Genomic DNA, 13,733 nt, shown 5'->3' with positions numbered 1-13,733 from the left:
TCAAGTGTCCTGGGGCTCTGTGGGTTCCCTACCGCTGATACAGGAGGTGGACACTCTTTTAGAGGTCAGGGAGGATTTGGGGAGATTTAGAGGTAAGAGGAAAGACTAATGTTCTCATTCTTCTCTCTCAACAGAGAAAACAAACTCTTGCGATATTAACCCTTGTTTCACAATCATGCCAAAAGTCCACTTTCTTACAACACAGGATTGGGGAGGGCCTCCCCAGTTAGACATAGGCAATGTTTGCAAACGTTACACATAATTGCTGAGGAACATTTGGCCACGTAGTCATTCTGAGTACTCTAATGTGTAGGGAGGTAGATGGAAGACAGATTGGTGGACAGTCTTGACTCTTGACGTTGGCAGCTAGAGCTTGACTGCTCACATTAGGAAGAGTTTCCCGTTCATGAAATATTTGAACAAGCTTGAATTCATTAAATAAATCTCCAGAACTAAAAATGTTCAAGTCGGCCTTATTTAAGTGCTTTTGATGGCCACTCCCTGGGTATTGAGCCCTGGTCTGTGGGCCTCCATTTGCTTGTGGGCAGAGATGCAAGGAGGAGCCTGAGTGGGTCTTGGGCCGACCCAGAGCAGGACTCAACTTCTTTTGTCCAGAGCCTCTAGCTCTGGCCTAACCTGCAGGCCTCCAGAAGTGACCCCTCAAGGTATGTAGTGTGATTACAAATATATTTGGGACCTCTCTCTTTCCAGAGTGCTGTCCTGTTGTTATCTGACAATAAACTTGTTTTTATGTTTAAAAAAATAAATGTTTGATCTCCATTCCTTTCTTTTAAAGAGTTATTTATTTATGCATACAGGAACTGGGGTACATGCCAGAGGTGTGGGGGGTGAGAGGATTCACTAAAGACAGAGTGGGGAACAGAACAGGCAGATTGACTGAAATATAGGCGAGCCTCTCATACTGCAGAGGCTGTAGATAGTTTCATAGTGCTGGGTCTTAACCACTTGCGCCACCCGGGAGGCCTTGATCTCTGTTCTTGTTTGCCCACACACAGCTACCAAAATCCTTGTGATCTCTACATGTCTCTTTGTGTAGTAATGAGTCACAGGGCAAGCTCAGAGGTCTTAGGGTCAGAATAGAACAGAAAAAACCTCAGAGGAGGAAGGAGGCTCCAGAGATAAGGGCAACAAATTCCAAAGGGAACTAATCAAACCCCCCAGGACTAGGGGCAACTGGACATTCCAGAACAAGGATGAGAAAGAAATGTATGCTAAGATAAGGGCTGGGACACAGAGACTTCATTCTGGGCACAGCGACATTAGGGCAGTGAGTGAGACTGCTGAGAACTAACCGATCACAAAGAGACTGGTGGAGCTTTAGAATAATTAGGGAAAGAAGGTCTACATTCCCTGAGGCACGATTCCACTGGGCTTCCTTGCCCCTCCCTGGCCTGGTTCCACCGGCCTGGGAGTCCACTTTAGTTCTGTTCCCTTTCCACTTAGTAAATTTTTCTTGGTGCCTCCCTGGTGGCGCAAGGCATTAAGACACAACCTATGAAACTGTCCGCAGCCACTACAACACAAGTTCGATCCCAGGCCAGCCAGGGAGCTACCCACATGGTACAGCAGACCTCTCCTGACTCTCCCACTGCTCCCCTCAGCAGTGTACTTTCGTCAATCTGCCTGTTCTGTTCCCCACTTGGTCTCTGGTGAATCCTCTCACCCCCCACACCTCTGGCCTATCCCCCAGCTCTTGTATGCATAAATATATAAATCTTTAAAAAAAAATAATATAAACTTTTTTTTCCCCTCTAAACAAATCAGCCTCTTTTGACTTGCTTGCCTGAGTGTCTTCCAAGTTCCTGCTGCGGCTTTGTGAGACACCAACCAGCAGTGGTCGAGTGCCTGGGACTCGGCGCTGTCACTGCAGCCTAGGATCTGTTCCTGGCTGGGAGACTAGGCCTGGAAACCTGAAATCACGTATCAGTAATGAGGTGATAGTTGGCCATGGAGGAGGCCAGTGCTTTGGGGCAGCCTCAGGTTGGGAACTGGTTACCAGGGGAACCCACCCTGTGATTACAGGGTTGCAACTTTCAGTCTCACCTCCAGACCCCTGGGGAGGGGAGAGGGACTGGAGGTTGATTCAATCATCAACAGCCGATCGTTTAATCAATGAGGCCTACGTAATGACGCCTCCATAAAAATCCTAAGTTCCAGGGTCCAGGTTGGGGACCATGTAGATGTGAGTGGGGAGGGACACACCTGGACAGGCTCTGGAGCCACCAAGGCCTTCCCACATACCATGTCCTATTACCCCCTGCTCCTCTTCTTTGCTACATCTTCCCATGTGGTCACTCTGGTGTCCCTCCCTGGCAGGGACAGAGAAGACCACCATGAGAAAAAGACATATCTTCAATGTCCAGCCCCAAGAGAAGGAACAAGCAGGTGGGGTCACCAGACTGGCCAGCCCCTGGACTGTGGGAACTGGCAGCTGCGCCCTCGGTACCAGCCTCTCTGCCTTTGCCTGTGTCTCCTCCATTCCCGTCATGCCCTACCCATCAGCCACCGGGTAAGAACCTTCATTCTGGCCTCCCAGCCACTCCATCTTAATTGCTTGATACTTAGCATTCAGGCCTGTGTCAGGCAGCTGAGAACCCAGGAGCCGTGTACTCCCGTGTTTCCCACTTGTGCATAATGAGCAGTTCAAGCCTGACACTCGAGTGGTCGCTCAACAAACCCTAAATGTTCCGTGTGTCAGAGACAGTGCTCAGCCCAGCTGTGAATGAGTTGGGCAGGGCCCTGTCCTCTGGGAGGTCAGCCTCAGGAGATCTAGATCCCTAACCATTATCCATTTCTTTGTGGGTATCTCGGCAACCTAGTAATCTATACTCGCTTTTTAATGGACTTTTTTAAAAGAATAGTTTTAGATCTATAGTGAAATTAGGCAGACAGTACAGAGTTCCTGTGTATCCCCAATGTGTGCATACATGCGATTGATTTCCCCAACTTTTAACATCAGACATTATTATGGTGCATTTGTGGTCAGTGAACCACGATCGCTGCGTCATCATGAACCAGGGTCATAGTGCATTCAGGTTTCTATGGTTCTTACTTGAAGTCCCTTTTCTTTTTAGGATCCCATCCAGGACCCCTGGCGTTTACTGGGCATATCCCCTCAGGCTCCCCTGGGCTGTGCCAGCTCTCAAACTTTCCCTGGTTTTGATAGTTGATAGTTTTGAGGAGCATTTTTTACATGGATTTGGATGTGACATCATGCAGACAGAACAGACACCGCCATCGAGGCAGAGGGGCTCGGGTGTTAGAGCTGCATTGGACTCCTGTCTGCCACTTGTTGGCGCTGTGGCCTGGGTACAAATCCTGCTGAGTCTCACATTCCCCATCTGTTAGGTGGGGCAACAGTCTTCACCAGCCCAGTTGTGAGAATTAAATGAGGCACGTGGTAGAACCAGGTGAGACACATGTGGACTTTGCAGAGGGTGCTGTCACTGGATAACAGCTCTCAGCGGCACTGTCAGAGCCTGTGTCTGGCTTCCAGGCCAGAGTCTCTGAGTGCAGCACTGGTGGGACCAGGAGCACCAGGCGCCAACCACTCATGGTTGGGGGCTGCCCTCCCGCTGAACCTAGGCAGGTGGTTAGGAGCCTTCCTCAGCAGCAGGCAGGAGCTGCTCCTGCAAGCAAGGGCATCTGAGGTGGGTGGAGACTCCTGCCTGTGCTCCTCTCAGGGGCAGAGGCAGGGGTAGGGAAGCGAGGCTGGAATTCAGTGACCCAGGATAAAGCTCAGTGTTCACCGTGGCCATGGGATATTTTACTTCTCCTGAGGTTAGACCAAATCCCCCTGGGCTTAGGTCTAGGGACATAATTTACCAGATTGCTGTTTCCAGCAGTGGCTGTACAGGAGGGGAAAGCCCTGGGTTTCGGTGTCACAGACTCTACCTGAGGGAGCCTCATAACCTTGACCAGGTGTCCGTGCTCCTCTGTGCCTGTGTTTCCCTCTGGGAAATGGGTTGTGGTAAAGAGTAAGGGAACAGTGCATGGAAAGCCCTTAGTACACAGAATGCAGCCAGGAACCCAGATGCGCCAAATGCTGCTTGGCTTTGGGCATAATGCCCTGAAGTTCCTCCAGCTGCCCATTGATAGGACTGAGCATGCTCAGTGTCTGAGGCAGTGCCTGTAAGCTGACAGGCCTGTGCTGCCACTTGCTATCCCGAATGAGTACCTGGAGGACCTGAGGGAGCTCAACAAGGCCCTGAGCCAAGCAGTGCAGGTTGCCGAGAGCATCAGTTCTACCACAAAGATGAGCCTCTCCCTGTGTGCACACCTGTGGCACCCCCGCAGCCTGCAGGGCTCCTGCCTCTTCCGATCCATAGACTCAGAGTGGGCAGCCTCAGTTGGCGGCCAGAACCCAGGTGACAGGCAGGCGGGCAGGCTAGCAAGAGGGCACCCCTCAAGCTGTTGCCCAGGCCGGGCGCTGGCCGCAGCCTCTCCTAAAAGCCCCCACAGGACCCTCATGGGAAGAGGGTGTCCTGCCTGGTTTCGACTTTCTTAATGGAGGGACATCTAGTTATCAAGGGAAGTCACTTCCCAGGGACAGCGCCTGGAGGGGGTGCTGGGACGGAGGCGCCTTTGGTCCAGACACAGTGTCTGGGAGGCTTTTCTAGACCTCTTGTACAGCCCACCTCCTGCTAATAATGTGTATTTTATGTCCAGATGGACAGATTTTTTTTTTTTAAGCAGGTTTTCCTGGTCTGGGAGCCTCCTCAGGAGGCCAGAAAGAAGGGAAAGAACAGGGTCTCTGGCACAAAGCGAACCCCTGCCTATGACCAGCCACTCCAGGGTTCGCGTCTCTGTGGTGGGAACGTTCTCCTGGAGCCTGCTGGTCTGTAGGCCGTTGTTGTTAGGGGGAAAGGGTGCCCTGAGCAAACTCCGTACAGGCTTTGTGGACTCCACCCGCGCTCCATCCAGACACTGCGAACTACACATCCCCTGATCTCAGAAGGGAGGGTTGGGAGGACCTGAGGGCGGAGTGAAGCAACTAGATTAACTGGCCATGTGGCCGGGGCTCGCCCTCTTAGCCACGCCACGTGCTAGCTTGTCCCCAGCTCGGCGGGTCATTGAGATTCCAGGTCAGTGGAACGGGTAGGACGCATTTACGAACTTATCTCCCTCTTTTTATACCTGAGTTACTCATTTCCCCATTTCTCCTTCCCTTGTAAATAAACCTTTTATCAACCTTTTGTGTGTGTCTGCAGTTTGGCATTATAAGCCCCCTTTAACGGCGCGGGTGAGTGTAGGGTCAAGAAAATATCAGGCTTTTCTGCCCTTCCGCCATCAGGATAGATGAGGGATCCTGGTCCTGAATGCATGCCTGATGGCGGGCACCTGGAGTAGGATGTGGGCATAGGTAGATGGGATTCACCTTGGCTAAGACTGGGCTTATAACGGCGGCATCATGGGGATGCGAGAAGAACCACGAGAGCAGCAGGGAACAAGGCCACCAGAGAACGCCAGAGAGCCCAGGAAGAGTTCAGACTTGCTGGGAGCGAGAGGCCTGCCAGCCTCCTGGCCCTCCAGCACCCTACCTGCTGTGTACCTGGTAAATGCCAAAAAAGCCTGAAAGCCACGGAGAGCTCCAGGACTCCTCCTTTACCCTGTCGGCTGGGATCATAGAGATCCTGCCCTGTGGCCATTCCTGCCGCTACAATCAGTGATGTCTGTATATTTGAAGCATTTAAAGTTCTATTTTCACTATGAGGGCAAATGAAGGAAGGTGAATGTTGATCTGAAATGAAAAGCTACAAAAAATCATTCCCGAAGCCGTGTGCACCTGTGGCATGTGTCAAGGATTTGGTTTCTAAATCACCTGTCAGGTAGAAGGTGGATGTAGAGCCAAGCCCTCTCCTGGGGGAGCACATGGGGGCACTTTTCCAGACCCAGCCTGCCCCCCTCTGCTGGCTTCATTCTCCAGCATCTTTCTCCTGCCTATCTCAGAACTTAACCCTTTGCACTGAGTTGCTGCCTGCGCCCCTTTGTGTTGAGGCCAGAGACATGAGAAACAGCAAGTGGGTGTTTGCAGAACTGCAAGGCTGGACTCCCTAGGTCTCCTTTTCAGCAAACAGTTGCCTTTACCGGGCACTAGACCCCATGTGCTCCCCACAGCCCACACCTTAGTCCTGTGGGTATGGGTCTTATTGACAGGAATGTCTTCCAGAACTCCCCATGGCATCTCAACCGTCCAGTTTTTTTCAAAGATTTATGCATACAAGAACTGGGGTACAGGCCAAAGGTTTGGGGCTTGAGAGGATTCACCAAGGAAGCCTGGCAGCCCATCTTCTTGTTCCAGGTTTCTCTTCCTAAACCTCCAGGAAGATTTTTCTCGCTCACTTTTTTCTTTTGTTCCCTTCCTAAGCTTCCATGACGTTTTTTTCCCAAACTCCTTTTTCTTTGTTTCTCTTCCCAAACCTCCATGACGTTTTTCACCCCAACTTGAATCTTCCATGTGCTCTTCTTCTAATATGCCCGCTCACTTTGCCCAGGCCCCCAGGACACTTTTCAGCTGGTATTTCTCGGTGTTGCAAAGGGCAGCTGCTAAAGTAACCCTGAGGGAGGATGATTCCTGGTAGGAAACTCCTGGTGCAGCCCCTTCTCTGGGAGTGAGAGGCTCAGCTCAGATTCTGGGGGTGTCAGGATGGGGAACTGAGATGAGGCCCAGCATGGCCCCAGCTTCAGGAAGGAGACCCCATGCCTTGGTGGGGTAGATTCATTGCTGATTCAGCAGATGAAAAGAGAATTTTGGAGCCCTCGGTAGATTTGACAGGCCCTTAACGCTGAAGCAAGGAACCAGAGAGGTAGGCAGAGAGGTAGCAACTGAGCCCCTGCTAAATCTCCCCTTTTATCCCTCACCCTCTTTGCCCAGGTGTCCGATTATACATATGTACACACCCCGTGCCCTCTGCTGCTCAGCCTGTCCTGGGTGTGGGTAACCATAGGGGCACGTGCCTCTGCTCGTGCTCCAAGTGCTTTTTGCATTAACAGGGTTTCACGTGCAGGTCATGCGACATTGGAGGAAAACAAGGCCACAGGTGGCAGCTGTAGAGGCTACTGGGAGATGAAAAACCTCCTGAGTACCTTATATCCTTACCCCTGCACAGTCACCCACTTTGAGCAAAGTGTGCTGGGGTTGGGTCTGGGCAGTCTGGCCCTTAGAGGGGAGACACAGGGTGCTGACGTGAGTCACGGGACTGGGCACTGGTGCCGGTCATCGTCCTGTCGCTCTGGGTGGCTCAGGCCGCTCACGTGTCGAACTGCCCAAGTATCAACATTCACTTAATGTGTTTGTTCTCACCTCAGTGGTGCTGAAACCCTCACACAGCCACAAATCCCAAAACCCCGGGGTCTGGAAAGAGGTCCCCTTCTTTGCTGCAGCCCTGACTTCAGGCGCTCAGTTCTGCTTAGGCCTCTCTGAGGACCTGCCTCACATGGCTCATATCAACTTTTCCAAATCCATTTGCAGGCCGTCAGCTGGTTTCTTGGGCCAACCTCACCCTAGGTCTTTTACCCTCCTTCCTGGTGCACACCAGAGAACCCTTCATAGTGAAACGAGGTCCCGAGTCCTCCAGATTACCCTGGTGTCCCGGCCCAGACACCAGCCTCTTGTCAAGGTTCGCACAGCAGCCTCCTGTCTGCCATGCCTTCCCCGTCAGCCAGATGGCCAAGGAGAGGCGTGCAGTGGGGTCCCTCATGAATGGCCCAGTGCCTGATTCTCGCAGTCCCTTAGCTACACCAACTTTAACTTCTAAGTCTGACTCGATCCCTAAATTTCTTCTCATAGATACCTGGCTTATAGCAAGAACAGTGGGTATTATTAATTTCCTAATGAGTCCCAGGGCATGTTTGGGTTAATGAAGCAGCTTCAGGGACAGTGTAGGCTGGAAATTTGGGTGAGTGAGAAGACAGTTCTGAGATAAGGGCAGTGAATTTTAAGAAACCTTGGACGGGGTGGGGTAAAAAGAAAATCTAATAGCTGGGAAAATGGGCACATCTGCCTGGGGGAGTAGGGCCTCTTGGAGAAAGAGTCAATCACAAAGTAGGATGCTGAGGTGTCAGAATAGAGAAAAGGTTTGAATACCCCTAGACACAGGCCAACAAAAGGTTTTTTGCCCCTCACAAGCACAGTGTACCTGGGAGTCCTTGCTTTCAGTTTTAAATAAATTTACTTTCTTAAAGTTTGTTTCTCTGCTTATCTAAATTGTCTGCAAATCTTTTTCCCAGATTTGTGGCAAAAGAACCTGTGTTGGTTCAAGGGCTAAACTAACAATGCACACCAGCATCACTAATCTTAGGAGACCGATTTAGATGCCCCTTCCAGGAAGCCTTCTAAGATTTCCCCACCGCAGAAGGAACCTTGACCAGCTGGGCTCCCACAGCACAAGTGTATCATCCAGCCCCCCCATGTGCTGGGCATTACAAGGGGCTCTTCCATCCCAGCCAGGGGAAGGGTCTCATCCCATGACCGGAAAAGGCTCAGCTGGGGGCTGCTTCATCATGAATGAATAAGTGAATGAGCAAATGACCACCTGCCTTTGAAAAAAGTAGACTTTGTTGATACATCTGAGGGAAGGAACCGAGGTTCAAAGAGTGGGGAAAGAGCTGGAAATGACCCCCAAATTCCCTGATGTTCTAACCCAGTGCTCACTCTTCTTTGGCCCCCTCCTGCTCCTTCTTCCTCTCTTCCTCGTGCTGCTTCTCCAGCGGCCCACACTGATCCTAGAAGGTAGTGGGAGAAGGAAACACCATAGGTGGGAGGCGAGGGTCTGCTGGCAGGAGTGGACTCACCGCAGCACAGTGGCACTGGCCATCCAGGATGGCAGCCCAGGATTGGCTGCTTCCTTGCAGTGTGACCTGGAGTGAGTCGCTTTCCCTCTCTGAGCATCAGCTTCTTCACCTCCACAATGGGGGAGAAAGGCTGGCACTTCCTGAGCATGTAACTGCCAAGCATTTCGCCCTGTCTCCTGAATCCCTCACAACGTCCCCATTTTGCAGATGGTGCAACTGAGGGTTGGGGCAGCCACGTGGCCTGTCCTAGGCTCCCAGCCAGTAGGTGGAGGGGCAGGCTGCAGGCCAGGCGACCAACTCCAGGGCCTGGGTTCATAAGCCTTTCCAAGGGTTCCTGGGAGCAAGGAGATGAGGGGTGCCACGGCAGTCAAGGGAGATGACCTTAGGGGCAAAGCTGAGGAAGCTCTTCTCATTTTCATAATCATGAAGTACTTTCATGTAAGCGGAAACTGCTTATCATCGCTGTGATTTCAGAGTATTGCATCAAATAGCAGCAAGGAAATCCTTCCGCAGGTTTAAAGAAAGTGTTAAGGAGACGGTTACACAGTTGGGATGGTGACCTGGATTTGCTGCAGTTTGAAAACCCCCAGTATCCATTCTCTTGGTAGGAGTATGAGAAACCTGGGGGTGGCAGCAGTCATCAGTGAGAATTCCCTGTGTGAGTCTCTTCCCCAAATTCCCACTGCAGCTCCTTGGCTGTGCTGCCGCCTCTTGGTGGCCTCTCAACATTCCCCACCTCATCCAGCATTTTTCCTGATTCCCACTGCCTTCTCCCTCCTGGAGAGGCCCCCCCGTGGCCTCTGCGAATCTCAGCTCTCCCTGCAGCAAGGAGGCTGCTTCAGAGCAGGACATTGGTCTTGCTGTGCAGCCCTGGTGGCCAGCTTTCCTCTCTGGGCCTCTGGGGATGTCCAGGGCAGCACTGTCAGCGCTCCTTGCACTCACCTTTTTCTCATCAGTGAGTATCATCTCCGACTTGTGCATGCCCAAGCACTCCATGACTTCATGGAACTCATTCAGCTGCTCCTCACTCAACTGGGGCTTGTCAGCTGCAGGAAGGAGCAAGGGGCTGGCTGAGGTTGCAGGGATACTGGGGAGGGGGTACCAGGGAGGAGTGGGGTTTTGGGGGCCAAACCCCAGGAGGGGAAGATTAATGGTGCAAGGCCAGGGTGCGATGAGATCTTGGGGTACGTACAATAGATGGCAATTCCCATTTTCTGCTTGTCCTCTGGAAAGAAGGATAACATGAAGGTCCTGGGGTTCTTGCTGAGTAGTAGGTGGGCATGAACTTCTGTGTCATTTTCTGGAGGAGAAAACCTCTGGGTGAGATCGGGCCAGGGGTCAGTGTGGTTCATTTGTCACAGGCCAGGACACTGGGGGTGTCCAGGTTGACACAGACCCCATCGTTGAAGACCAGGACAAGATGGCCCAGCTCCTACAGCATGCCAGGCCTGTCCTGACCCTTTTGAGTAGTATGGATCCTCCCAGGGAGACCAGTTGTCAGGGCCCTCTGCCATCTACAGAGGAGGTGAGGCCCAGCAGGAGCCTGAGGCCTGCCAGTGGAGTCAGCATTCCTGTGCTCCCACTGGGTGCCCTCTGGTGGTGACAGTGGGGCTCGGTGAAGTCACCACCCTTAGCTCCCAAAGGGGAAAGCAGTTGAGAGACAGGCAGGTCTGGAGTCAGCCCTGGATTTGAGTCTGGCCCTAATTGCAGGTGTGTGGCACAGGGGAAACCACTTGAGGTCTCTGTTTCCCCAATTCCTCGTCGGATCACTGTAATGTTCTCCTAGGGCTGCAGGTGAGAATTCAGTGGGTTCATTGCTGTGAAGCATTTCAGCAGCGCCTGGCACACAGCGAGAGTTCAAAATGTGCAATTATTACTGACAGCTGTGTGCAGCATGGGCGTCTGTCCTGTGTTCTCTGTGCCTGAAGCCCTGTCCTGTGTCCTTGCTCCCCTCCTTTACACTGGTCCACCCTCCCTCTAACCAACCCTCCCCTCCCCCTGACCCTTACCTTTGGTGACCATTGTCCCATTCTTCCGGTGGACCAAAAAGTGAGTACTGATGTAAATGCAGCGGTCCCCACTAGACCAGACAGCCGGGGAGAAAAGCAGTAAGACAGTCAGGGAGAAGTCGACCATTACCCATCAGTTATTCGGGCAAGAGTCAGGTGGCCATAACAGTCATCCCTCCCCCTGCCATGGACGTGGAGGCCGAGACCAGGAAGAGGGAGGATCCACACAATCCAGCAACAGGGACAGGAAGCGGGGAGTGTGGGAGTCTTACACAGTCTGGTACGCTCTGAAATATATCTTGTCCTCCGTCTTGTTGGGGGCAAAGTAGAAGAAGTACGAGTCGATACTTTTAAGGGACTGATTGAACTCAGGGTGTCGTAAGATCGAAGCGATATAGAACCACTTGCCAGAGAGCTGGGGAGAAGCCAGGGGGGATGGAGGCTGGAGCTGAGTCCTGGATGCTCAGCTGCGGCGAATCTTGGGCTGATGTCCCTCCGTTTTCCAAACAGGAAGACAGGGCTCCAGGTGCGGAGGGACTATGCAAGAGCTCGCTCCATGCAACACCACCCACCCAGCCCGGTTGACCCCTCTGTGCTTAGCTCAGTGTTCCCTACTAAGAAATTGCAATGGGGCACTGACTTTGGGGGTCATGAATTGCCTCTAACTTCTACCTGGTGGATCAGAACTGCACCCCAGGACCCAGGAGAGGGCACGGACCATCACCAAATGGTGCGCAGGCACTCACCCAGTCCAAAGTGACATTGGTGATGGGCTTCGCCGTGAAGTTGGCACATTCTGGGCTCTGGGCACTCAGCAGAGGAAGGAGGCTCAGGACGGCGAGGGCCCAGGGCAGCGCCATGCTGATATGAGAGACACCTGCAGCTAGGCAGCACTGGCGGCTGGAGGGTGCAGGGACTTTTTTACAAAGCTGTGGGCGGGAACCTGACTGGAACACATTCCAGGGAGAGTTTGGAAAATACCTTGTAAAAACCTTTTCTCCTTCCCCCAAAATCCACATTCCAAGTGTAATTTGGACCCCTGACCCGGAGAGGTGTCTAGGGCACAAAGGTCTGTCTTTTCAGAGCCAAGGTGGGCGTGGACTGGAGGGTTTCAATTAACATGTCTGGATTTCAATCCAGGCGCTGCGAAGCAATTGTGCAGGTTTTCATCCACTTCCTGTTCCAAAGTACCCACACCTGAGCAGGTCGAGCCACCAATCAAAAGTTGAAGTCACCTTAGTTCCCAGGCCAGTGTGGTATCATGTGGGGTGTGGGGTAGGGGAGAGTTGGGAGGGTGAGGGCAAATATGGATTCTACTCCAACTTAGTGTGCAACAACCATGGAAGAGCCAAAGTTCAGCGGGGTCTCAGCTACCCCTGCAGGAAGGGACATTTCCGAAAGAGGAGAGCATCTCAGTTGAATGTCTATGTCTAGTAAATGTTATCACTGGAACCATCTCCCTACATCTAAACAGGACATTAAAACCTTGCATCGCCACCCCCAGCATGTGAGTGGGGAGCTTGTCTGTCTTCTTCCAATCCTGGAACAGTGTCCGGCACATGGTGGTATTCAGTAACTACTTAGAATCACTAATTCCACTGCCCGTTTGTATTTCTACAGCACAGGGGGAGGGTCAAATCTTTATGCATCCAAATAAATGCTTTCAGAACACATTTTCATGGCATGCTGACCATTGTGTAGTCTTATTTATTGCATCATGTTTTGAATAATTTCTCACGGTTCAGCCTAGTTGCTAGTTATCATTTTAATGGATTTGTAGCCTCTCATTCATGTCCAAAATTCTACCCTTCTTAATTCTTTCCTCTATAGCTTTTTATTTCACTTTTCCAGCTTTATTGAGATGCAGTTGTCTTCAGCGTTTTATACTGTGATAGCCCCCATTTGAAGTCTCATGCCAGAGAGTTACCACATTGCTTGTGAAAATTGTGAAGAGAAAGAAAAGTATATGTCTAACATAAGACTTGAGCGTTTTTCAAAATAGCAGAAACCTAGAAACCATTCAAATATCCATCCACCAATAGAAAAGGGGAAAGCATGTGGTGGTATTGCATTCAATGGAATATTACTGAGAAATGATACGGAATGAATGACAGATGCAGGTAATAACATGAATAAATAAATTAAAAACATGCTGAGCAGAAGTCAGTCTGCTCATACTATATGCGTCCATTTACATGAAGCAATAGAATAGTCCAAATTCATCCATAATGTAGAAATCATGTCAGAGGTTGCCTAGGGCGAGGAGAGCAATTTGACTGCAAAAGGTACAAAGGAACTTTCTGCAGTAGACGGCAATGTTCTATATTTTCTTTGTGATGGCATTCACACCTGTATGTCCATTGGTGAAGATTCAATGAACTGTAAACTTCAGATGTGCACATTTTATTTTATGCCTCAATGGATATGATTTTTAAAAAAAAATCTCTTTCCAAAACACACAAAACAGAACTTGACAAATCAATGATAATGATTTTTGAGGTTTCACAAATTTGCCAGTGTTCAAATAAGTCTCTACACATCCTTATCAACACTAGATTTCCCTCATTTTTTTCATTATTTTTGCAAGCTGCATTAGTTTTTGGATTCGTGTTCCTCTAACTTGATACTTGAAGAAATGATCAGGGCTTTTTTAGAGGAAAGATTGCAATTGAGCGAGAGGTGCAGGAAGGACCTGGAAGGTCTGTAGCTGGAGTGTGTGCTGGTGTCTGGGGTGACTGGAGCAACCCAGATTGAGGCTTAGAGGTTGGTGGAATTCAAGCCTGCAGAGCATGTGTGCCAGGCTGAAGAGTTGGCAGTGGACTCTGGGTGTATGAGGAGAAATGGGGAAGTTTAAAGAGGGTAGGAGGGGAAGCGTCTGCTTGGCTCCATGTCTACAGAGAGGATAAGAGC

General features: G+C 51.0%; 1 protein-coding gene across 1 annotated transcript; it reads right to left on the bottom strand.

Moving 5' to 3' along the window:
* Positions 1-8,567: 8,567 nt before the first annotated feature.
* Positions 8,568-11,683, bottom strand: LOC119232283 (alpha-1-acid glycoprotein-like). Its single transcript, XM_037494258.2, has 6 exons — positions 11,570-11,683; positions 11,096-11,238; positions 10,824-10,894; positions 10,007-10,114; positions 9,757-9,860; positions 8,568-8,745 (listed from the first exon to the last, which is right to left on the bottom strand). The coding sequence occupies exons 1-6, from the start codon at positions 11,681-11,683 to the stop codon at positions 8,671-8,673; spliced, it is 615 nt and encodes a 204-aa protein (XP_037350155.1). The 3' UTR covers positions 8,568-8,670.
* Between the last annotated feature and the right edge of the window lie 2,050 nt (positions 11,684-13,733).

This window comes from Talpa occidentalis, unplaced genomic scaffold (genome assembly GCF_014898055.3).
Source record: "Talpa occidentalis isolate TD23 unplaced genomic scaffold, MPIMG_talOcc4v2.1 talOcc4.7, whole genome shotgun sequence".
NCBI classification, from domain to species: domain Eukaryota; kingdom Metazoa; phylum Chordata; class Mammalia; order Eulipotyphla; family Talpidae; genus Talpa; species Talpa occidentalis.
The sequence above is the reverse complement of the archived record's forward strand: the minus strand, read 5'-3'. Positions and strand labels throughout refer to the sequence as shown.

Bases quoted from the DNA above. Each gene is read 5' to 3' on its own strand.
- LOC119232283 (XM_037494258.2), bottom strand. From the start codon at position 11,683: ATGGCGCTGCCCTGGGCCCTCGCCGTCCTGAGCCTCCTTCCTCTGCTG. The intron at 10,895-11,095 runs GTAAGACTCCCA...TGTCTGGTCTAG, and splicing joins TTCAGAGCGTACCAGACTGT to TGGGGACCGCTGCATTTACA. The intron at 9,861-10,006 runs GTACGTACCCCA...TCCTTCCTGCAG, and splicing joins AATGGGAATTGCCATCTATT to CTGACAAGCCCCAGTTGAGT.